Raw genomic sequence first — 25,386 nt, forward strand, 5'->3', positions numbered from 1 at the left:
ACATGCTGCCCATGGCCTGTCCATGACTTTTACTAAAAATACACGTGATTAAAACGTGCAGAAATTGCTAGGTGAGGTTCTATGGCCAACATTATACAGAAGGTCAGACTAGATGATCATATTGGTCCTAACTGGCCCTAAAATCTATGAAGCATATCCATTAGAACTGATAGATAAAGAGAGGCACGGACAACCATCTGTGGCTTTTGGTCCAAACCCAATAAATTTTTCTCTGTTGGAGGACTACACACAAAACAAACCTTTATTTCTCCAAAAAAAATGAAGAAAAGGGAAAAAAGTTATATTTTTGATAGCACATCATGGGAGAGAGAGGAAATCTTGCATTGTATCCCTTCTTCTTTGCCTGTAGATTGCTTAAGTAGACTGTAAATTCTTTGGGGGCATTGACTTGGGTTCTTATGTCTGTAAAGCACAGCACACTTTTGGGTACTATATAAATAATAATATTTCATTTTGTTAGAGCTTATCTATCAGCTGATGAATGCAAAGTTCCTTGAGTTTGTGCAGAAAATAGTACATTATTTTCCTGACTGGCTCTAGTCAAAAATTGCTTCTTCATCCACAAAAATAGTGGATAGCAAGTTAATAAAAAATCCTAACATAAAAAAAAAATCCCTTTACAATTGGAGAGCTTAGAGACTCTCCAGTTACACTTGCCTACACAGAGTTGATGTTTCCGGGGTCCCATTCAATGGGTGAGTTAATTCACCTAGCAGCCTCTGCCTGAAAGCTCTGTGGCAGCCTAACGACTGTGTGTTATGGGGTCCAGTGATGGTGCAAGTGTAGTGGTGAGGTAAAGGCAATCCTGCACCAAGGCAACATAGAAAAATATATTACAGAATAAATGCCGGTCAAGAAAAAAAGTGATTTAAATCATCCTATCCCTTTTGTGTCATTGTATCCTGATCCCTCCCCCCCCCCCCCCACTTGGTTTTGTAAGCTGCTGCTTGAAAGTCTGATGTTAAACGGGCATGGGGATGGATGATTTAGTTTGTCTTACAAGTCCCAGACCAGGCCTCCAGGCAGCACTGTGCTTAAACCTCCCGGAAGTCACCTTCAGATGGGGGAGGGGATCTCGTGCAGCAGACAACAAAAAGATCAGGGAGAGAGGCTGCTGGGGGGAGCAATAGCCCCTGCATGACCTCTTGAGCTGGGGCTGTACAAAGGCAGACTCTGTGTTGAATCCCCCCGCCCATTCTCATAGGCTTCCCCATTCCCGTGGGCGGCACTTTCTCCCAGCGTTTGAAATATACTTGTTGCAGCTCTCTCTGCCTCCCGCCGCCACTTCCTCCTCCTGCACTCGGCACCTCTGGCCGCTCCACGGGGGCTCCCTTCTGATTCCTGCAAGAAAAGCCGCCGGGCGGGCAGATAAGCGGGTGAGTGGAACCTGCCCCGGCTGGCTCCCCAAGCCGCGGGGGGCACCGTGCCCGGGGAGGAGGGGAAGGGGGCTGGCCTTTGCACACCGAGCCTTCCCCGCACGCGGCCGCGGAATGACTGCAGAGCCGCAGCCGGGGAGTCCGCTCCCGGGGCAGGGGCGGAGGTCTCTGTTCCCGGGGTTGGAGCGGGGGAGCCCGCGGCAGGGAAAGGGGCTGCTGGCTGCACCCTGCGGGCAGCGCTTCCGCACCGGGACCTATGTGACACCGCACTGCACGTGGCTGGGGTGGGAGCCCCCTGCTGTGCCTGCCGCACGCTGCGTCCCAGCTCCGGGGAGGCCGCAGTCCTCCGCCGCGCCGTGGATGGAGGAGCGGGGCAGTGTAGGGCAGACCCAGTCCGCAGCGTCGGGGCTCACAGGCCACGAGGCTCTGCCCAGAAGGGGGCAAAGGAATGTGCGGCGCGTCCCCTGCGCCGGGTGGGGAGATCCTCCCTCCGGGTCTGCACTTCGGGGCGCTGCTCCTGCTGCAGGGGCTCGCCACGGCCCCAGCAGTTCACACTCTCCACGCCCGGCGCCCACGGGCCTCCCACAGGCTGCCGCATCGCCTTTCTGCTACGTGCCGCCTTGCTCGGCGGGAGAGCAACGCGGGTTGTTGGTAATTATGCACAGGAGGACAGAGCGGGATCTGGAGGCAGCAGGAAGGCAAAGCGCACGGGATGAAGTGTGGTTAGAGCCCATACTCGATAAGCCCTATGCTACTCCAAGCGAGGCACCATGACCAAATAGGGTGTGTGGTATATATCAGGAAGGAAGTTAGTCATTCTCCAATTGCAGACCTATTATTTACTGAGCACTAAGCTAATGCAAAGGAATGTGCTTACGGCCCTTTAAACACAAACAGGGACCAAAGGCAGGTTTGTTTAAAACTAAATTGACAAATTTGCAAGACCATCAGAGAGTTCCCTGCCAAGTCTTACTCATTTGGAGAGAGTTTCTAGCAGTTTTTGAAGCAGCTCCTTTGGGAGAAGAGCTTTTCTGCTTGTTTCAATAAACCATTTACAACATCACTCAAAAGAAATCTCCGCCTCATGCGAGTTGTCACATCTCACAGCCTTGAGTTTAAAGGGCAGCAGACAGGTTGCTCAGAAAAAGAAGTCTTTTTACTGCATTCTCACTCGGTATGCCTTCTTTTTAATTGTTATGTTTAAAATTTTTGCTCAGAGGGCTGGTGTCTTGAAATGGACATCTTCCACTCTGATCCTTAACACAATCTTTTAGCAAGGTCCCTGCACTCATGACTTCTATTGACTTCAGCAGGATTCAATGAGGAAATACGGTTCATGCTAGCAGATCTTCAAGCAGCATTGGGACTTGGGCATTATCATGGTGCTGCAGTGCCACTATAGTTAAGTTTCAGAGGAACAGCTGTGTTAGTCTGTATTCGCAAAAAGAAAAGGAGTACTTGTGGCACCTTAGAGACTAACCAATTTATTTGAGCATGAGCTTTCGTGAGCTACAGCTCACTTCATCAGATGCATACCGTGGAAACTGCAGCAGACTTTATATATACACAGAATATGGGAGGAGGTATTGTTTCATATTCTCTGTGTATATATAAAGTCTGCTGCAGTTTCCACGGTATGCATCTGATGAAGTGAGCTGTAGCTCACGAAAGCTCATGCTCAAATAAATTGGTTAGTCTCTAAGGTGCCACAAGTACTATAGTTAAGGTTGCATCATGATTTCTGTTAAAAAAAATGGATCTTTCTAAGTCCTCTATAATTGACATGCTGAGTCAGATTCCTTTGAAATTTGGTGTGTCTCAAGAAGGTGCAGGGTAGGGCTAATGATCCAAATTTAGGGTCATTCGAGCTTGGTGTTCCAAAGATATAAGTCTTGAAATAAATAGCAATGTTTCAAAAAGTTTCCAGGTGGTGTGTTTGGGTTTTTTGTTTGGTCTTTTGCACAGTGCTAGGGATCAAACTGCTGATGTGATGTGGGTCAAGATGGTCTCAGTCTGTCAAGTTTTACCCAAGGTAGTGCACGGCACCCACTAAATCTTTGGGGGACCTAAATTGAGAATGTTATGTCATGTACATTTTTTACAGTAGGCCTACACCAATAAGAAAAATTACTCGACCAATTTCCATTCCTGTTGTTTTATATGCTTTAAAGCTCAACACTTAGTAATGCTCTAAAATCTGATTGGTTAATCAGCTTGCTTGGAAACTTGGTGTGCCTCAGGGGGGTGCTGGGTAGCATTAGTGATGCAAATTTGGGGTCATTTGACTGAGGGGTTCCTTACTTACAGGCCTCTGTACACCCCCTCAAAAGCCCAGTTTCCCTCTGCTGCCTTGTACTGTTAAACTGAGAGCTACTAAAGACTGGATGAATGACATGCCTCATTGAGATTGATAGTGGTGAACTCAGCCTTCAATTAATATAACTAGGCATAAATTAATGACAAGCCCCTACCTAAGACAAAAGGAGTTTTGCACTGAGTGGCCGGAGTTTGCTGCAACTTGTCAGTCATGGGTGGCAATTTTATTTGGGGGTGGAGGGAATATAATAAAAGTATTTTGGGGGGAAAAGTAGAGGAGAGGGGAGTGGTATTAGGGGATGGAGGATTGGAAAAACATGAGGAGAGTGGTTTGGGGCTGCAGCAAAAGGAGTGGGCTTAGGGGGATGCATGGTAGAGGAGGGAAGAGAGGTGAGGGAGTCCTTGCCCCCCGCAGCTCTGCCTGCGCACCCCATCCCTGCACCCCATAGCTCTGCCAATGCACCCCAAACTTCCTGCACCCCACAGCTCTGCCAATGCATCCCAACCCCCCCTGCTCCCCACAGCTAGATCTGTGCACCTCAACCCATGTACAAACCCTTCACACATCCACCAATTCCATTTGACTATAAGCTCTTTGGGGCAGGGACTTCTCATTATTATAGTGCTGCGGTAGTGCCACTCTAATTGAGGTTGCATCATGACTTCAGTTTAACAGGTGATCTTTCTAAGTCCTCTAAAAAGTGGCAGGCTTAGCTGTATTTCTTTGACATTTGGTGCCTCAGTAGGGTGCAGGGTAGGGGTCATTTGAGCTATGGGTTGCAAAGATATAAGGCCTGAAAAAATAGCCATTTTTCAAAAAGTTTCTACGTGGGGTCTCTTTGCTTAGAGCTAGAGGTCAAATTATTGATGGGATGTGGGTCAAAATGGTTTCAGTCTGTCGAGTTTACCCAAGGCAGTATCTGATCCTTTATATGTGTATGCACCTCATGTATACCATCAGATGTAATACTTCATGTTGCTTGCTACAAGTTCTCTTTCTTATAATGTGCATTTATTCTATGGGGAAGTTTACTGTGAACACAGCAGAATAGGCAGTAGCCAGAATAACCAGAAATTTTATTATATCAGGTGAGGAAGAGCTAGACTACTTTGGGGGGGGCTATGAGGGGATGAGGGATTAGCCACAGGGAGCGGGGTTGTGGCTCTGGAGGGGACAGGAAATGAGGATGGGTGGTAGACAAGCTTTGGATTGGTTGTTTGAGAAAATCTGTTTTACTTACCCATCCCCACACAGACACTCCCCAAGGGCAAGTGGCTACTTCCTGATCTTGGGGCAAATTAATATGGTGTTTTCAAAGATACATAGTGTGGAGGTTTGGAACTGACACCACAGGTACCTTGACTACTGAGGGAAAAGAATTTATAGAAACATGTGTGCTGCCAGGCTTGCCAATATGTGGATTCTGGGTGGATCAAAGAGGTGGCAAAAGTTTGTGGGAGAGCAAGGAGTACATCAAGACATGAAGATTGCTGATTACAGGTAGATTAGATGGAGAGAGGTGTCCTGAACTGGCATCATCTTTTGCTCACTCTGCAGCATCTAACCAGTGACGTAAGAGGTGGTGATCTACCAGACATTATGATGATTCACTCTGGTGGAAATGATCTGGGCCTTATTCCTGGTGCACGCCTCATAAAATGTAAGTGAGCAGATTTGGATTGCATCAAAGAGTTCTGTCCAGGAGCTGTAATAATTTTCTCTGAAAACAATTGCTACAGCAACAATAATGGAAGATGTGTTGAAAGAACATTAAATAGGAAATGGGAGGGTTTGTGGCTGACCAGAAAAGGTGTATGGTATAGCAATGAAAAATACAAGTTCTGACACCTCTGGGGTACATCTGTTGGAAAAGGTTCAGAGGATCTTTCTCACAAACCTAAAACTGTCAGTATTTTGGAACAGAAATTCCGCCTTTGATTTCTCTCATGTGTCCTACCACAAACCCCACCATCTGAAACACGACCAGGAACACCATTCCACTGTAACACAGCTGTCCTTCAGTTGGTGGTAAGTTGTCCTCTTGCACAATGTTGAGTTAAACAAAATGCAAACATTTCAGCAACTATGGGGTTAGCAGAGTAAATGTATGGGTGTTAACAGGGCATATCGGGGCAGTGTGGAAAGAGGTTAAGGTTGCATTGGCAACCTTAATGTGCATTTCCTAGTTTTCAGAAATTTGAGTTTGCTCAATTGAGCGTTCTGCCAGGGGATGACCTACCACTAAGCAATCTTAACTTTGAATTAACATACATTTTTGCCATTGAATTGTAATAGTTTTAGGACTAGATAAGCAGTAGTCATAAACCTTACACCAGCATATCTCAGTACAATACAAACATCATAAAGTCTGACCATGTAGGTCCAATCCTGATTCTGCTAAAGTTAATGGAAAGTTTAGTGGAAATTTCCACTTCAGTGGGAACAGGTTCAGGCTTTTAATCTAGCATAGCATTACACTGAGTAGCTAGTAACATCAGATACTTTAGACATATTTTTGGCGATAAAAATGATGTACAAATTATTACAATAAAAAAACCTAGTTTTTCTACAGTGTTTTTCATCAGTAGATCTCAAAGAACTATACAAGGAGGTAAGTATCATTATCCCCATTTTACAGATGGGAAAACTGAGGCACAGAGAGGCACTGACAACATATTTCCAGGTATGCAGGCAAAATAATATTACACTCTTCTGCCAGGCAAATTTCCAGGATGAAAAGTGAAATTTAGTTTTCCTAATACCTGGTGAAAATCATGTTGGATGCCACAAACAGCACTAGTATAATGAATGTTAGAGTTGACATTCGCTTTGACATTTGGCATGAAGGATTTATTCGAAAGTAAAGTGAATAATATCTAAGGGTATGTCTACGCTACCTGCCGGATTGGCAGGCAGTGATCAATCCAGCGGGGGTCGATTTATGGCATCTAGTCTAGACGCGATAAATCGACCCCCGAGCGCTCTCCCGTCGACTCCTGTACTCCACCGCCGCGAGAGGCGCAGGCAGAGTTGACGGGGGAGCAGCAGCAGTCGACTCACTGTGGTGAAGACACCATGGTAAGTTGATCTAAGTATGTCAACTTCAGCTACGTTATTTACGTAGCTGAAGTTGCGTAACTTAGATCGACACCCCCCCGCTCCCCTCCCCCAGTGTAGACCAGGGTATTATTGCTTAAAATAATATCTTTGTGTCGATTCTTCCAGTTAAGCATGCCTTATACAATCTCCTTTGACTTTTCATGGGAATTTTACATAAAGAAGTAGTTCAGACTTAGGCTCCAAGATGTTCTTTCCTAAACTGATGGTGGTGGTGGGGGATTCTAAATTAATTTTAAACAGTCATTTTCAAATATAAGTCAATGATACTACTTACAGTAGCAAGCACTACACTTGGTAGTGTTTGAAGGATCAGCTCTTAGACTGTAAGCTCCTTAGGACTTGGGGTTGTCTTCTGTGTCTTGTACAATGCAAAGCACTTTGCCATCACTTTAAATTAAAAAAAAATGGAACTTCAAGTTTGAAGAATTCATTTGCTCCATCACCTAATATAATTAGAACTTTGATATCATGTTGCCATTTAGTTTTAAACACGTTTTGAAGAGGTGGTAGCACTGCAGCATCTGCTGTTGGAATATTGTTCAGCACTTGCTAATATCCACTTGCATATTCATGATCAATCATGTTATCATGCTTTAGGGAGGTAATGTAGGTTCGATGAGGTTGTGTGTGCCAAATCCCCTAAACCATGCACATGTGAGCAGCCTATTTTCCTATAAAGCCACAAAGTTTGTGGAGCTGGCTTTTCTAATAAACTTTTAACGCAAGAGGAAGGAATTATATAACACTGAAAAACTAGCATAATGGGGTGCCTCCCATGTTTATTGTCTCAATGACTCCATGCTAGACTTGCTCACTTTACATGAACAAAGATTATTTTTTCTAGATGCCAAGTTTGCAAACTGAATCTGGGATCAGAAAGTCACATTTTGTCCCTGGCTCTTGCATGTGTAATAAAAGATCTGAAAATGGGACTAAGTTAAAGATTCTTTTGGTGCATGACAGAGAGAGAGAAGAATGCAGCCCATGCTTCCATAGTGGAATTTGCTTTGCTGGGCTCACAGGAGTTTAAAAGTACTGTAGGAAAAACTTACTGTTGTCAGGTCAAAAGAGAGCTGATCTTACTCTTAATAAACACATGGAACAAATCTGTTAAACAATAAAATAATAAAACCTATTCTGACCATCACTGCCCTCTATTTGATAAAACCCAGTCAAAAGGGTTAAGCATTTCTCATAGAAGTTCTGGGGTTTCAGAATATAAATGCCATTCTTGGCAGAGAGTCAATGGTCCCAATCTATCTTCCATGAACTGGCCATGTCCAGTGGACCCATTCAAGGCATCACATTCTAGTGAGATGTGCAGTTTGCATCTCAAAATAACCCTTATCGCACTTACCCAGTCAGGTTTCTTTGTATTTGCTTGTTGATGTACATCATACTACACTGCACTATGATCTTTTCAACTCTTACAAACTAAGCAGGGTCAAACCTGCTTAATTTGTCAGTGGGAACCCTCTAGAAAATGCTAGGTGCCCCAAGAAATGTCAATTTAGTAAGTGGTCCTCTTCCCTCTGCATCAGCATCAAGTAATGTATCAGCATGGTGCAAGGTCGTATTGCCACTGCCTTTTAAATGAGGCGCAAGAGACCCTGAAAACTTGTGCACATTATAAATCCCATGACATTTTTCAAAAGCACAGGGTTATTTACCCTGGTATTTTGGCCAAATAACAATTTGGGTAATTACAGTCTTTTTACCAAATAAGTTCTCCTTCACTTCCTGCCCTAAACTATTGTATAGCATTGACTGTTGCCATATTTCACGGCAAAGGAAGTTGCATTTAGTGGGCCAAGAGAGTCTTACAAAACATATTCAGGGGCAAATTTTGTCTTTTAATAGTTCTTTGGGATCACGGTGAGTGAAAGTAAATATTGGCATCATTGTGACAGGGCATTTGTCTAAAATTTCCCAGCACTGCTAAAACCAGTTCAGTTCACTGGCAATAGTAAGGTGGGAGTACCAGTGTAAATAAAGTATCAGTGATCACTGGCCTTTTAACCCTTTTTGTGTTGTGTAAACCTGCTCTGAGCAGGATTAGGTTAGTTTGGGGTAGATCCTCAACTCAAGTAAATTGGCTTAGCTCCATTGACTTCAATGGAACAACACTAATTTATACTATTTGAGGATCTGGCCTGTGGTGCTGAAAACACCAGTGGCTGCCTGGAGCCTTTTCTAGAGTGCTCCCAAGGTTGCTCCCACTGGTGGAGCTGCACTAGCTATAGTAATCGTGGGAAATTTTAGGGGGAGAACCCCTTTTAGACACAGCTATTCAGTCTTTGCCATGCATTTCACTTTAGAATGCCATGCTAATACCTGCTTAGAGGTTACAAATGCATGACTGTGGGCCCAAAGTAAGGTGCTGAGACTCCCACTGATGCCATATTGCAGGCAGAAAGATGAATGATTGGCAGGAAGCAGGGAAGACGGACAGGGAAAAACAGTCAGGAAAGTTTTAAGGGCTACCTGCCTGTCACATGATCTAGCAGGGGACTTAAGGAAAGGATGTGTTCTCTTTCAAGGGCTGCTGGCTGAGACAGGCAACAGCAAAGCTTCTGGGGACTGAAGTTGGTCAGATGAATTGCTTTGTTTTGTGGTTGGTGTTTGAATAATAAATTGTGCCTGGAGGCAAGGGCCTGAAATGGACTCAGGTGTGGCACTGGCTCTTTCCTGGGCTGGTGAAATAGTCACCAGCTTACAAAGATATATAGTATTGTCAAGCCAAGATGTTCAAAAATCAGGACTCACTCCCTAAATATGAGATTTTAAAAAATGAATACATTTGGGGTTCTTTTTTGTTTGCTTCTAGCCTACAGAGTGCATTTGTGTCACATTTTCAAGCTTTCCTCTGAAACCATGAGGACTAGAAACTTACCCTTTTAAAAATTGAAACCTGCTTGTCACATAATCACGTCTCCAAAATCTGGGGCTTTGAGTGAAACATCAATATTGTCAGAGTCATGATAAAAGTATGAGAGTTGACAACACTGGAGATATATAAACAAGGATCAGATCAGATGAGTTAAAAGAAATTGCAGGGATTGGTCTTAATACCTTATATCTATCTAAATATACATTTACTCTATTTGTAGACAACAATGAATGTGGAACATGAAATTAACCTCTTAGTTGAGGAGATTCGGCGGCTGGGGACCAAAAGTAAGTACTGTAATCTCACTGATCACACAGGTCTAGCCTTACTATGTCAACTTGTGAACTTCACATCACTCATCAACCAATAAGGCTTGGGTCCCAGTTCTACGAAGACTTACATATATGTTTAACTTTGACTTCAATGGCACTACCCACATTGCATAACAGGGACTACTCTTATGCATGAAGTTAAGTACATGCATAAGTCAATGCAGGTTGGGGGCCTTGGAATGAAATCCTGGCTCCATTAAAATCAATGGCAAAACTCCCATTGACTTCAGTGGGGCCAGGATTTTACCCTTGGTCATTATTGCCTAGAAAGGAGTACTGCGGAAAGGGATCTGGAGGTCATAATAGATCCCAAGCTAAATATGAGCCAACAGTGAAACACTTGCAAAAAACGCAAACATCATTCTGGGATGTGTTAGCAGGAGTGTTTTAAGCAAGACACGTGAAGTAATTCTTCCACTCTATTCCACGCTGATTAGGCTTCAACTGGAGTACTGTGTCCAGGGGTGAAAGTAAAATGCAGCTCTTACCAGTACGGGGCTGCTCTACCTCCTCCCTTCCTCTCTCCCCAGAAGGGGCATGGCCTCGGGCAGAAGGGGCAGGGCTGGGGGGCAGCGTCCCCCAGCCCTTCCATCTGCGCTCCCTGGCCCGCGCCGCCCAGGGCTCCAGCGGCGATTTAAAGGGCCCGGGGCTCCGAGCCCTTTCAAATCGCAGCCCTGGGGCAGCTACTTCTTTTGCCCCCCTGCCCCCCACTGTCAGCGGCCCTTTTTTTAACATCGCTGCCGTTTTTGTGCCCCCCATCGGTGGCCCTGCCGGGTCGTCGCTGCCCCTTTTGCGGGCCCCCCCCCGAGTTGGCGGCCCTGCTGGTAGGGACCTGGCAGAGCTGCCGATCGGGGATGCAAAAGGGGCAGCGACGTTAAAGCGTTGCTGCGGCATCACCTTAAGCAGAGTTCTTAAAGCACTGCTGCTCTAGCGCTTTAAAGTCAGCGGTCCGGGCCGGTACTGGCGGCTACCTTTTACCAGTACGCTGTACCGGCCCGTACCCCCTTACTTTCACCCCTGACTGTGTCCAGGTCTGGGCACCACATTTCAGGAGAGATGTGGACAAACTGGAGAAAATTTGACGAGCAACAAAAATGATTAAAGGTCTAGAAAACATGACCTATGAGGGAAGATTGGAAAAAATTGGGTTTGTTTAGTCTGGAGAAGAGACTGAGAGGGGACATGATAACAGTTTTCAAGTACATAGAAGGTTGTCACAAGGAGAAGGGAGAAAAATTGTTCTTGTTAACCTCTGAGGATAGGACAAGCAGCAATGGCCTTAAATTGCAACAACGGTGGTTTAGGTTGGACATTAGGAAAAACTTCCTGACTGTGAGGGTGGTTAAGCACTGGAATAAATTGCCTAGGGAGGTGGTGGAATCTCCATCATTGGGGATTTTTAAGAGCGGGGTGGTCTAGATTAGGGGTTCTCAACCTTTTTCTTTCTGAGGCCCCCACCAACATGCTATAAAAACTCCACAGCCCACCTGTGCCACAACAACTGATTTTCTGCATATAAAAGCCAGGGCCAGTATTAGTGGGTAGCAAGCAGGACAATTGTGGGGGGCCCCATGCCACAGGGGCCCCTGTGAAGCTAAGTTTGGCAGTGAGAGATAAAAAGGCACCTTTTAAAAAGTGGAAGTCAGATTCTAGTGAGATAAATAGAAAGGAGCATAAACACTGCCAAATTAAGTGTAAAGATGTAATTAGAAAAGCCAAAAAGGAGTTTGAAGAACAGCTAGCCAAAAACTCAAAAGGTAATAACAAAATATTTTTAAGTACATCAGAAGCAGGAAGCCTGCTAAACAACCAGTGGGACCCCTGGACAATCGAGATACAAAAGGAGCACTTAAAGACGATAAAATAATTGCGGAGAAACTAAATGAATTCTTTGCTTCAGTCTTCACGGCTGAGTATGTTAGGGAGATTCCCAAACCTGAGCCGTCCTTTGTAGGTGACAAATCTGAGGAATTGTCACAGATTGAAGTGTCACTATAGGAGGTTTTGGAATTAATGGAGAAACTGAACAGTAACAAGTCAGCGGGACCAGATGGCATTCACTCAAGAGTTCTGAAGGAACTCAAATGTGAAATTGCGGAACTATTAACTATGGTTTGTAACCTGTACCCAATGACTGTACCCAATGTACCACCTTCTGTACCCAATGACTGGAAGATAGGTAATGTAAAGCCAATATTTAAAAAGGGCTCTAGAGGTGATCCCGGCAGTTACAGACTGGTAAGCCTAATGTCCGTACCAGGCAAATTAGTTGAAACAATAGTAAAGAATAAAATTGTCAGACACCTAGATTGTTGGGCAAAAGGCAACATGGTTTCTGTAAAGGGAAATCATGTCTCACTAATCTATTAGAGTTCTTTGAAGGGGCCAACAACCATGTAGACAAGGGGGATCCAGTGAACATAGTATATTTAGATTTCCAGAAAGCCTTTTACAAGGTCCCTCATCAAAGGCTCTTATGTAAATTAAGGTGTCATGGGCTAAGAGGGAAGATCCTTTCATGGATTGAGAACTGGTTAAAAGACAGGGAACAAAGGGTAGGAATATATGGTAAATTTTCAGAATGGAGAGGGGTAACTAGTGGTGTTCCCCAAGGGTCAGTTCTAGGACCAGTCCTATTCAACTTATTCATAAATGATCTGGAGAAAGGGGTAAACAGTGAGGTGGCAAAGTTTGCAGATGATCCTAAACTGCTCAAGATAGTTAAGACCAAATCAGACTGTGAAGAACTTCAAAAAGATCCCACAAAACTAAGTGATTGGGTAACAAAATGGCAAATGAAATTTAATGTGGATAAACGTAAAGTAATGCACATTGGAAAAAATAACCCCAACTATACATACAATATGATGGGGGCTAATTTAGCTACAACTAATCAGGAAAGAGATCTTGGAGTCATCATGGATAGTTCTCTGAAGACATCCACGCAGTGTGCAGCAGCAGTCAAAAAAGCGAACAGGATGTTTGAAATCATTAAAAAAGGGATAGAGAATAAGACGGAGACTATCTTATTGCCCTTATATAAATCCATGGTATGCCCACATCTTGAATACTGCGTACAGATGTGGTCTCTTCATCTCAAAAAAGATATACTGGCATTAGAAAAGGTTCAGAGAAGAGCAACTAAAATGATTTGAGGTTTGGAACGGGTCCCATAAGAGGAGAGATTAAAGAGGCTAGGACTTTTCAGCTTGGAAAAAAGGAGACAAAGGGGGGATATGATAGAGGTATATAAAATCATGAGTGGTGTGGAGAAGTGAAAAAGGAAAAGTTATTTACTTGTTCCCATAATATAAGAACTAGGGGCCACCAAATGAAATTAATAGGTAGCAGGTTTAAAACAAATAAAAGGAAGTTCTTCTTCACACAGTGCACAGTCAACCTGTGGAACTCCTTGCCTGAGGAGGTTGTGAAGGCTAGGACTATAACAGGGTTTGAAAGAAAACTGGATAAATTCATGGAGGTTAAGTCCATTAATGGCTATTAGCCAGGATGGGTAAGGAATGGTGTCCCTAGCCTCTGTTTTTCAGAGGGTGGAAATGGAAGGCAGGAGAGAGATCACTTGATCATTGCCTGTTAGGTTCACTCCCTCTGGGGCACCTGGCATTGGCCACTGTCGGTAGACAGGATACTGGGCTGGATGGACTTTTGGTCAGACCCATTATGGTCGTTCTTATGTGGCGGGGCTCAGGCCCTGGACTTCCACCCCATTTGGTGGGGCTTTGGCTTTCTGCCCTGGGCCCCAATGAGTCTAACACTGGCCCTGCTTGGCAGCTCCCTTGAAACCTGCCCATGGCCCCCTAGGGGGCCCCGGACTCCTGGTTGAGAACCACTGGTCTAGATAATACTTAGTCCTGCCACGAATGCAGGGGACTAGACTAGATGACCTCTCAAGGTTCCTTCCAGTCCTATGATTCTGTGGTGCAAGGGAAGAGTGCTATTGTAGGTGGTTGTTCAACGTCTTTGAAAATCATTTCCAAATTCCATGAACTTGCTTAGAACAAAGACTATTCTTTTCACTACAATATATCACATTTAACATTCTTAGAGCTCTACCTTTTAAAAAAAGTGTCTATAATGATAAAATAAGAAATGTGTGCAACTAGGACAGAGGTGGGCAAACTACGGGCCCGTCCTGTCCGGCCCTTGAGCTCGCGGCCGGGAAGGCCCCTTCCCTGCTGTCCCCCCTTCCCCCGTAGCTACGCCACCAGCACTCTGGGCGGCGTGTCTGCGAGCTCCTGCTGGGGAGCATGGCTGGCTCCGGCCAGTAAGGGGATGGGGGGGGGTGTTGGATAAGGGGCAGGAGGTCCTGTGGGCCAGTCGGGGACAGGGAGAAGGGGGGGTTGGATGGGGGGTGGGGTCCTGGGAGGGGGTAGTCAGGGGACAAGGGGTGGGGGGGTTGGATAGGGAGGGGAGTCCCGGGAGGGAGAGGTCGGGGACAAGGAGCAGGGGGAGTTGCATGGGTTGGGGATTCTGAGGGGGGCAGTCAGGGGGCAGGAAATGGGAGGGGGCAGGGGAGCCAGGCTGTTTGGGGAGTCACAGCCTTCCCTACCTGGCCCTCCATACAGTTTGGCAACCCCGATGTGGCCCTCGGTCCAAAAAGTTTGCCCACCTCTGAACTAGGATCTGGTTTAATAATTTGTTATTCCAGCTTTATGAAAGTGTAACTCTGTTTATTTCTATTTATTTTAATAAAAAAACCTGTTAATTAAATTTTGTTTATTACATAACATTATCTGCTTGTTAGAGAGAATGTAGACTGAGTGATTGTTTTGAAATTAATTTGTACCACTTCAAGAGAGCTATTTTTGTGAGGCAAAGAGGGACACATTAGCTTTTCAATTTGGACTTTAAATGTTAACCAGCATAAGAAACTATTTTAAAACAAATCAATTTCTACAGCTTCAATAATAATGTCTTATAGTGCTTTTCATCCATAGATCTCCACTTTACAAAGAAAGGTAAGTATCAGAGTGGTGAAGTGGCTTGGCCAAGGTCGCACAAAAGATCATTCACTGAGCTGGAAATACAATCCAAGTCTCCTGTCGTGTTTTGACTGTATTTCATATCAATACCTCCAAATATTCCTCCAACTGAAGGACAATCTGCATGTGTTGTAACACTCCTATCTCTGATTTAGATGCTGATGGAAAGCTGAGTGTGAAGTTTGGTGTGCTCTTTGCTGATGAAAAATGTGCCAACCTCTTTGAGGCCCTAGTGGGCACTCTTAAGGCTGCAAAACGAAGGAAGATTGTTACTTACCCAGGAGAGTTACTTTTACAAGGTGTTCATGACAATGTCGATATTTTGTTACTGCAGGACTAATGCAGTTTGCACTTCTCCTGTGCATTAGTTAATTTGTTTCAGGTAAATGATATGCAGACATTTCAGATCAAGGCAAATCATCCTAGCGTGTTTTGATGTATTTTTCTATAACTTTATAGCAAAAAGGAGATGTCTTATTTTGGAAAATATTTCTTTTTGTATTCCTTCTGTGAACATTACTGTAAATGATTGTAAGGTAAAAGACACAAAATCTCTCTTTTTAACTCAGGTAATACATTTTAAAAATGCATCTCTCAGTTATTGTCACCATGAAAGAAGAGACAGAACTGGTAACTTATCTGTGTTTACAAACCAAAATCTGCTGTGAAAGTATAAAATAAAACATGCCTAAATTTATATAATTGTTGTTGTTTCCTTTCATCTGTAGAAAGCAAATAGAATTACTCTCAGTTCAATCATTTAACCTTGTTACTTAAAGTGAGCTAGAGAAATGGAAATAGTTTTGCACTATAATGCCACCTTTTATTTCCAAATTCCATGGGGAGAAGGCGAGAGCAGGAGAGGCGAACTGCAGAATTTGTTTAAATCAGGAAATGGGCTTGATTTCCCCGATCATAAAGATTAACAATATTGATCATTAGAGGAGTTCAACTTGTTCATCTTCAGTCTTGTCTACGAATTTCATGGAATCTTCATGCTATTTGATTCCTTTTGTGTAACTAAAACAAGAAGTGAAGTTGTCAGCATGGATCACCGTGAATTTAACAGGAAATTTAGCTGGTGAGAAAGGTAAAAATAAAGCAAAGTTAGTTTTTTTGGTTTTTTTTAGTGGAAATAAAAGTGTTCTAAAGAGTCAGATGTGTATATAGGCTGGCTTCAGAGTGGTCTGTGTGAATGGACTGGGTCCTTACTCCATCAGCAGCAAAGCACACAATAGGAATAATTCACCCTGCGTTGCAGTCACACTAGTTCATCTCCCCCACCACACTGAACCCTCCTAGTTCAGATCCACCCCTTCCCCAACTCTGCCACTTCTGCACCACCTCTGTAACCCACTACCGTCCTCTGAGTAGGAGGAGGCACGGCTGAAGTGGACCTACAGCCCAACAATTCCCCATTGCTTCTAGCCCCATAAGAGTTGTGACAGTGGGAAGCACAATTTAAGGTATCCCCAGCTACCTTTCATAGCCTGCATCTTTATCCCCAGCAGAGAACGGGGGGAATGGTATTCATCTTCCCCTAGGTCCCTGTGCAAGTTAGTCCTGGCAAAGGTATGAATCCGGCCCACAGGCCCAGAGTTACTTCCAAACTCGCTTCCTGGGGTTTGGCTTTAGTGGTACTTGCACTTTTGTCTTGATTTCTCTGGTGGAATTCAAGAGAAGAGAGAAATTTGTATGTCTGTTCTTAAGTCTGTCTGAAAAGTGTTAAGAAATATAGTTTGTTCAATGAATGTGTTGTTTACAGAAAGCCTTTAGTTCCATTAGGTTCACTCCATCCATCCCCACCTTAACTTTTAGATCTAGGAGGGAATGGATGAAGAGCCTTATCTACTTGAGTTCCCCAAACACTTCGTTCAAAATTAGAGTATCCACGAAAGGAAGGACTCCAAGTCTGAGTCTGTGACTAACACTTTTTCACAGAAGTCACTAGCTTCTCCTATTCCTTTGTCCTGTCCCAAATCAGTAACTGAAAGTAAACTTTAGACCAAGCAGGAGAGAAAAAGGAGAGCTTCTATTAGGTAGACAGCCATCTTACTAATAATTTTTAAAGGGATTAATATACCTAGGAGTGGTGGTGTGGGGGACAGGCAACAGGGAGTCCAGAAGACTGTCTACTATTCTGTTCCTTGTCTGCAGCCAGATCTTCAGAGAGCTGTAAAAGATTGGTAAGTAACTCAGATACAAGGAAAACTGATCCAGGTTACAAAGTGCCTGAAGAGTGGGAGGCTACTTTTATTTTAGGCACAGGAAATTCACAAGCCATTAGGGAATCTTTACAAAGCTTTAAATGAGTATCATTTCCATTGCTAACTCCTTAATATATGCAAACTTCAGTGGCTCTATTCCACGTGATACCAATACAATTTATAGTATCAAAGTGTTTTGAAATTGCTGAAATTTTTTGTTGTGTTCCATAGATGTCATATCTTCCTGTAGATTTGGAGCATACTTTCCCAAAGAGGACAAAATGAAGTTCACTCAGATATTCACAATTAAAGCAGTGTTTTCATTTTATGGTTCCACATGCTAGATTGCACATACCATATGTGCTCTTTTCACTTCCACATATTATGGAGCTCAACCTTTTCTATGCTGATAAGAGGATCCAAGGCTTCTGGGAGTATTGTGCATGGTGGATACACAAAGAAAACTTGTTCCAGTGGATCTCATGGGTGTCCTAGAAAGTTCAAATGATATTATGCAGGGTTGCCTCATTTTCAGGATAGGGAAGACAATGCTATGGGAAGCATGGAAATAACCTTGAAAGTTCCAGTTAACCACAAGGGCACTGAGAAACTTCACTCCAGAAATCAAGAGCAAGTCTATAACAATCAGTTGAGACAGTACTGTGAGCATGTAGTGTATCTACTGATGGGGAAGTGAGGATTCGTTTTAACTCTCTGTTCCTGAAAGCTTAGAATTTATGGTATGACAATGCTGTATAACCAAAAATATTGCTTTAAGTGCATACCACAGAACATAACTAAAGATCTCAGCAGTCAATGTTTGTGTAGAGTCTTAGCTGAATCTACTGTAGCCGTCTGCATCCATGGAATGAAGGTTCAAATATTGGCAGAATATTTAATAAGTGCGAGACCGATTCTGTGGATCCTCTTGCCACAAGTAAATATCATCAGATCTGTGAATGAATGCACTGGGTAGTGGATTTGGCTACAACAGTGTCAGACATAGCGATGGAAAACAGGTCAGAGAAATGGCTAGCATGCGTAAAGTTAGAATGGGTATATCTACCTGTGCTGCAGTCTCACCTGGGAAGTGAAAACTCCATGGCTGAAAATAGCACTATAAGAAGCATGACACTGCAAATAAGCTGTACGTTTCCTTGTCTAGAATAGTGTGTCATGTCCTTTTTTGGGCAGGGGGAAAGGCAAGTCTGGAACATGTTGGTTCTGCAATAGATCTTTATCACAATATTCACTTTGCACTCAGTCACAGTCAAGCAACAGAAAGAAGTAAATGAACAAAGTAAGCTGAAACAGAACAATCCAGAACTGGAAAATGTGTCATCAGAACTCTGACAGCCATTTGCAACACACTTGTATGTGGGTGGCCTGGGTCAAAGAATATGAATTTGATGATCCCGACAAAATGCTTCTAAGGCCTGAATACCTTTGAAATATAGTAGTTAAGAAGACATTTTTGTTCAAAGGAAGTACCACAAGGTTGTGACGCTAAATATCAAATGCTGAGGCGAGGCACTGAGTGCCAAGAATACTCTCTGGTTCCCCTGCTGCCTGACATTGCCAGTCCAGCTGTAGTCAGAAACTTGTCCATTAAACCTATGTTAGGCTGTCCGGTGGGGCGTTTGTTCAGAGACATCACATCTAGCATAAAGGAGGCAGACAAAACAATTAATGAGAAGTGCCACCACTAGAGGTCAAACATGCTGCTAACACAGATAACGTTGAAAGCACAACATTTCTGATTCTGGTCAAGGCCTAATTGCCCCTCTGCTCCCAAAGCTTGATCTTCTGAAGGTTTCTATTTCAAAGGCAAGAAGTCTCCAGAATTTTTATTTAAGGATGGATGGCCTGAAAATCAAACTAAAGGCAAGTTAAAAAGTAGCGCTATTACAACAGTGAATTTGAAGGATCCTTGGAGTGAATATTTGCAAGATTAGTTTTAAAAACGGGATATGCTTTCGCCTTGAATAATTGCAAAGACAACATTTTCAGAAAGCCAATGAACTTTAAGATCTGGTTATTTAAAGCTACCATTGGAAAACTGTTCTAATGAATTATTCCCAATAGTGGCAGTTCTGTTTAGTTTCACCACTTTGAGTATCATTTTAGTCACCTAACACAGTATAATGCATATTTAAGCCACTGAATCTTGTCTTCTGGCAGGTACTTTCTGTATATTTCCTGAGGGAGTATTCTCTCACAGTGTAGCCTAGATGTCACCACAAATTATACTTATCTTTGCCAAAGCACCTGAGAGGTTAAATATCAGGCTTATACCTGGGGAGAGAGGAGAGCTTGATCTACAAGCACACACTTGAAGTCTTGTCAGATCAAATCTGTATCAAACTTCCTTTCAGAGAAAGGCTTAAAATTAGACCTAAATGCTTCCCAGTACAGCATTTTCACAATACAGAACTCTCAAGTTCATGATCCTGCTCCATCTGGCGCTGATCTCATGTGGTCAAGGGTCTGTGCAGGTACCCAGAGCTGCCCAGATTCTGGTGGCACAAAGGAGTCTTAAAGCCATGCTTTGCCCTCCCATGCTGGTTTATGCCTCTGTGCTGTACCTCCTGAGAGGCACAGCACTGACTCTTCCCCTGTATCTTTATTTATATACACACACACCATATTTTTTCAAGATTCTGGATTGGATTTACCATTTTTTGGCAGGTGATGGCATCCTGTTACCCTGCATGTTTCTTTTTCCATCAGGGTGAAACTAATTTGAGATCTTCCCAGAGGAAGAAGGTTCAGTAAGTTATGAACACATGTAAACAGGCACATATAACAGAAAGTATTTACTGGCCTTTTGAAAGCAAGTTGGGTGGAGGCGCACAGTCAGTTTCTTGCACGGTTGGGCCTTTTGCAATGCTTAGATGAAAGGTGCTATATAAATTCAAAAGTGTTTTCATTTGAATTATGGAGAGGCACCAGCCACTCTCCATAGCTAAGGCTGCAAACAGATTCCTTTGCAAAGGTTTATTTTAGACCCCACTATAACTTTGTCTTGGAAGGTTAGTTTGGCCTGAAAAGACGATGTTTTGAAGGCAATGAGAGATGAAGGCATTCAGTGCCTCTTAGGAATTCAACACCTCGCAGAATTAGGTCCAACAGGTGGGATCCACAAAGGGACGTAGGTATTGCAATGCGGTGTGTCACAGCACCTAACTTTTAGGCACCTGGAAACTCACAGGAATACCCCAGCCATCCCCAAAGCCCGAGTTAGGTGCCTAGGGTCCCCATACAATGAATGGGGAGAGATAGGCACCTAAGAATGTGATCCACAAAACCTAGGGAAGCCGCCTAAGTTAGCCAATGGGTCATGATGATGAGAGGGATATGCTAAGCACTATCTCTTTCATGATGGTAGGCACCTAAGTCCAGGCTGCAGGGAGGTGCCTGTCTCTGCTTGCAGTCCATGAACGGGAACCTGCCATTTGGAGCCAGTTGGGCTTAGGTGCTTCAGTTCCTCCATGGCTCTCACCCAAAGTGCCTAGCTACTATGGTACTTGGTGTTCTTAAGATTGATAATTGGACTGACAGAAAGCACTATAAAAACAATTATGTCTCTAAACCTCTGTGTGGTAGGTAAGTATTCCCCTATTTGAGATGGGAAAATTGAGACAGAGATGTTAAAGGGCTTGCACAACCTGTATTATGGTAAAGCTGAGAATGGAACCCCGGAATCCCACCAGCCAGTGCCATGCTGTTTATTGATAGGGACTATCTCCCATTTCAACAACCCCAACCAGCACTTGTTTATAACTGCACAGTACTAACTAGATAAATAATCAGAAACCACAGTAATTGGACTTCTCAGAAATGTTTTGTTATAGATATAAAACACATTTAACAGTTTGCAGAAAAACAGTGTTTGGTTATTAGTCAAACACTGCGAGAATACACTGCATCATCATGAAAAAGAATATTTTAACACAGTTGAGACTCCATTAACAGATGTGTGCCCTAATAAAGTTCTTTTACCTTTGGTTAGACAATAGTCTATGTATATAGATTTATATGTATATGATATAGTATATGATTTTGTTGAGACCACTAAAACTAATAATAATTTAGTTTTAAAGTTATAATGGTATGCAGGTGAGGAAAACAAATTGTTAAAAAGGATTTCAATACCATAATATCACTGATTTCAATGGGGCCAGGGTTTCACCCAATATGCTTTCATTCCATTTTTTAAAAGTCAGTAAAAGCAGGGTTTTAATTTGGATTTAAACATTCCATTATAGTGCTTGCAACCTAGCATTGCCAAATTGTGCTGGTGCTTGAAATCCAGAGAGTGACACTGACCTCAAAACTCTCTAGAAATGAAAGTAAAACTGACCTCCTTTAAACAGAGTGAAGAAGGGCTGAAAGGAAACAGTATAAATAGTGCAAAGTAAATTAGACTGTATTTGTTCTTGTTGATTTATTCTAACCTAAGGTGTTACTATTAAGGTAGGTAAGGAAGTTAGTGTGATAACATATTTTTTACCCTGACCATGTCCCTTTTAAATGAAGAAATAAATGTAATTTAGAATCATAGAATGTAAGGCCAGAAGAACCGCTAGATCAGGGATCGGAAACCTTTCAGAAGTGGTGTGTCGAGTCTCCATTTATTCACTGTAATTTAAGGTTTCACGTGCCAGTAATACATTTTAACATTTTTAGAAGGTCTCTTTCTATAAGTCTTTAATATAAAACTAAACTATTGTTGTATGTAAAGTAAATAAGGCTTTTAAAATGTTTAAGAAGCTTAATTTAAAATTAAATTAAAATGCAGAGCCCCCAGTCCGGTGGCCAGGACCCGGGCAGCGTGAGTGCCACTGAAAATCAGCTCACATGCCATAGGTTGCCTACCTCAGCACTAGATCATCTGGTCTGACCTCCTGTATAGCACAGGCCATCAACCTCACCCAGCACCTACATACCAACCCAACAAACAAAATGAGACCAAAGTATTACAGCTCACAGGACCAGACTATTATGTGTCACAGGCAGAAAACAGGAGGGACTGAGATACACCAGTGCTTGAGACCCCCACAATGACAGGGAAATGATTAAGTGAGATATATGCAGATAACCCTGGCAAGTGGGAGCGAACTCCTATCCCTGTAGTGCCCCCAGAGGGAGGGGAATGGGCCACTAGGGTTTCGTGCTGGATCCAGAGTGAGGAGTTGTGGGAAGATGCCCAGCCAGCTCTCTCTTCCTTCCTTCCAGTCTGCCTGATCCTGGGATTCCCTGCACAGTGCCTGCTGCTGCTGCCGCCTTAGCAGTGACCTGGGTCTAGCTCCTTAGAATGTTTCTGTTCATTTATTTTGGCAGGCTGCCAAAATTTTGCTGCTGATACAAATAGCAGAAGGGAAATGACAATTTTCAAACCAAATTTTCAATTCATCCAAACCTGAATGGAATTTCATGGGACAGAGAAAAGGACTTCTCTTCTGCCAGGGCTTTTCTCCTGCCAAATTTCAAAGACCTGCTGCAAATAATGGAGGTGTTGGAATTCCTATAAAATAAATAAGTAAAATCTAAATACAAAACTTTGCAAGAATCTTTTATGATAGCAAGTATTAGGCAACCTAAATATAGGAGTCATCACCAGCTTCCCATATTATTTCTTTCCAGTTTACTCTTTCAATTAAGCCTTAGTCTTTACCCAGATCATGGGAAAGGATGGGGAAAATTATTCAGAAATGGTTGTGCACGTTTTTCTTTCTGTGACTGAAGCAAACGGCTTCTGGTACAAAGGGGAATGGCCAAGCGCTAGAAGTCTGATCCAGACTTAAGGGAGATACCTAGTGACAGTCAAGCTAAGAAGTAATTCCTGGGCTCTACAGAGAGCTTTTTCTAAATTTTTCCTGCCAGTAGCTTACTACCAGTGGTAACTTTAGCATAGCTAATGTGCATGCAGCATTTTTCTACTCTCTTGTCTAGACAGGCTCTGAGCAGGACCAGATGTCAGGATGGCGAAGATGCCAATGTTTTGTCTGTCCTAAAGCTCCACTGTTGCTACTCGTGGTGGAGCTCCACGAGGCTAGTGCAGGGGTGAGACATGTTAAGGAAAACTCAACGTTGACTCAGCTTCCGAGTCAGGTTTCATCTTTTGATAGTTCAAGTCTATCTGGCTTCTTTGTTTTTCATTTTGGTTGGTTTTTATTTAAGTGATAGACGGCCGTTTTTACCATCCAGGCTAGCTTCTCTAGGCATTTTCTTCAAAAAGGACATCTCCACAGACTCACACACACCACTCCTCTGCAACTATGCTGGCTCCTTTCTCACTTCCAGTTTGTACCAACTCCACTGCTGCCTGGGAACCAATCTGCCACCTTGGGTACTTGAGATAGCCTGGTTGGCTGGCAAGCTCAAGGAGGCAAGTGAATTGATCTTCAGACTCCTCTTCCCCTGCAGAAAACAGCCCTCGCTCTCCACTGCCTTGCACTTCACATAGTCACTTATACCTATGCAAGATATACAATGCTACCAAATCAAAAATAGAATGTTTTACACCCACTTTGCACAGGTGCACAGCAAAGAGTGTGCTGTACTCTGAAGCTCGCGGAGGGTCTAGAAGGAGAGTCAGACTGCTGCATAGATTTCAGGATGCTTGCAAAGATGCCTTAGTATCCTTTGGACTCTGTGGATGATTGGGAAAGGAGTGCAGAATGCTGCTCTGGTTGGTGGTCAGCTTGTAGATGGAGCGAAGTGGACTGCATCAAGCTTTGAGATGACTGGAGTCAGAGGAAGAAAGAATCTGCTGTGGATGGGCCTGTCACTTGCACACTGGACTCAGCAGCTATCAAAGAACTCATCGGTGCATACCCCATGCTCTGTAAAGAGTGACAGTGCTCCTGATTGATTGCACAGGTGCAAGTGGCTACGTAAGGTACAAGCCAGTGGAGAATGAGGCTTGGTGTTTCCAAATATATGCAGATCCTAAGAGGGTTAGTTTTGTTGGAAGTTTTCCAATACAAAGGGCTCAATCCTGGGCTTTGTACTTGGGAAAACTGCCATCAATGTTTGTTGAATACAGGCAACAGCTTTGCCTCAGTGAGGACTACAGGATTGGGCCAAACACAGTCAAGTGGGTTTGGATTTTTCAAGAATGTGTCTTTTCCATTCCTAAATCTGATTTTTTCAAATCACTACCTTCTGCTGTAGTAGAAGTGGTTTATATATTTTTAGCAGTGCTGCAAACTTCAGCCCCAACCGAGGACTCTTCTCTGAAAATATTATTGCTCCCCAATGACTTCAAATCACTCTACCCTGTGTAAAATGAGCCACAAGATTAACACTCTTAAACTCCTCTGTTTGGCAGAGATTTACATTTGGATCCAGAGGATGTAAAAGCCAGTTTGATGAGAACAGAAAGGATACTTTATTATTTTGTATATTCAGATACAAAGGTATTTCTCGCTGCTTTTACTGTCATGGAACGAAAAATGTGGTGGAGTCAATGTGAGTACTGCTGAGTTAGAGGTTCTACCTCCCTCTACACTAGCAAACTTTAGTCATTTTTTTGGCTAAAAAACAGACAAAACATCCATTACTTTATGCCCTCCAATACTATATACACTCTCTGCTCTTCACTACCCTTTCTTTCCTCTTCCGCGCACAGGGCCAAACCAGAAGAGTGTATCACTCATAAAAGGTCCAGCTGCAATACGAAGTAGATTAAAAAGTAATGATCATCCAGGGATTAAAGTATGTCCCTCAGAGCTCCCCCTCCTCCTGCCTCTTTACTAACTAGTGAAGTGTGAACTCAAGTTGCAGTGGGGGAGGTTTAGGTTGGATATTAGGAAAAACTTTTTCACTAGGAGGGTGGTGAAACACTGGAATGCATTACCTAGGGAGGTGGTAGAATCTCCTTCCTTAGAGGTTTTTAAGGTCAGGCTTGACAAAGCCCTGGCTGGGATGATTTAACTGGGGATTGGTCCTGCTTCGAGCAGGGGGTTGGACTGGACGACCTCCAGGGGTCCCTTCCAAGCCTGAGATTCTGTGATTCTGTGATTCTAAGTGGGGCTGTATCATAGAATCATAGAATATAAGGGTTGGAAGGGACCCCAGAAGGTCATCTAGTCCAACCCCCTGCTCGAAGCAGG

The 25,386-nt window shown here is 43.4% G+C and overlaps 1 protein-coding gene across 3 annotated transcripts; it reads left to right on the forward strand.

The window, feature by feature from the left end:
• The first annotated feature begins 1,062 nt into the window (after nt 1-1,062).
• On the forward strand, nt 1,063-15,761 carry ABRACL (ABRA C-terminal like). 3 transcript variants are annotated; one of them, XM_048844411.2, is made up of 4 exons: nt 1,063-1,397; nt 5,272-5,374; nt 9,945-10,011; nt 15,215-15,761. In XM_048844411.2, exons 3-4 carry the CDS (start codon nt 9,951-9,953, stop codon nt 15,397-15,399), a joined length of 246 nt encoding a protein of 81 aa, XP_048700368.1. In that variant the 5' UTR covers nt 1,063-1,397; nt 5,272-5,374; nt 9,945-9,950; the 3' UTR covers nt 15,400-15,761. The 3 variants fall into 3 exon arrangements, with proteins under 3 accessions (XP_048700368.1, XP_048700367.1, XP_048700369.1); XM_048844410.2 differs by lacking the exon at nt 5,272-5,374 and having other exon boundaries at nt 1,065-1,397; XM_048844412.2 differs by lacking the exons at nt 1,063-1,397; nt 5,272-5,374 and adding an exon at nt 5,664-5,742.
• Nucleotides 15,762-25,386: the final 9,625 nt, after the last annotated feature.

Source organism: Caretta caretta, chromosome 3 (assembly GCF_965140235.1).
Source record: "Caretta caretta isolate rCarCar2 chromosome 3, rCarCar1.hap1, whole genome shotgun sequence".
Taxonomy (NCBI): domain Eukaryota; kingdom Metazoa; phylum Chordata; order Testudines; family Cheloniidae; genus Caretta; species Caretta caretta.

What these genes read in the sequence shown, in the direction of transcription:
- ABRACL (XM_048844411.2), top strand. Translation starts at nt 9,951, where the DNA reads ATGAATGTGGAACATGAAATTAACCTCTTAGTTGAGGAGATTCGGCGG. An exon ending in TCGGCGGCTGGGGACCAAAA is followed by an intron (nt 10,012 to 15,214) that starts GTAAGTACTGTA and finishes TCTCTGATTTAG; the next exon opens with ATGCTGATGGAAAGCTGAGT.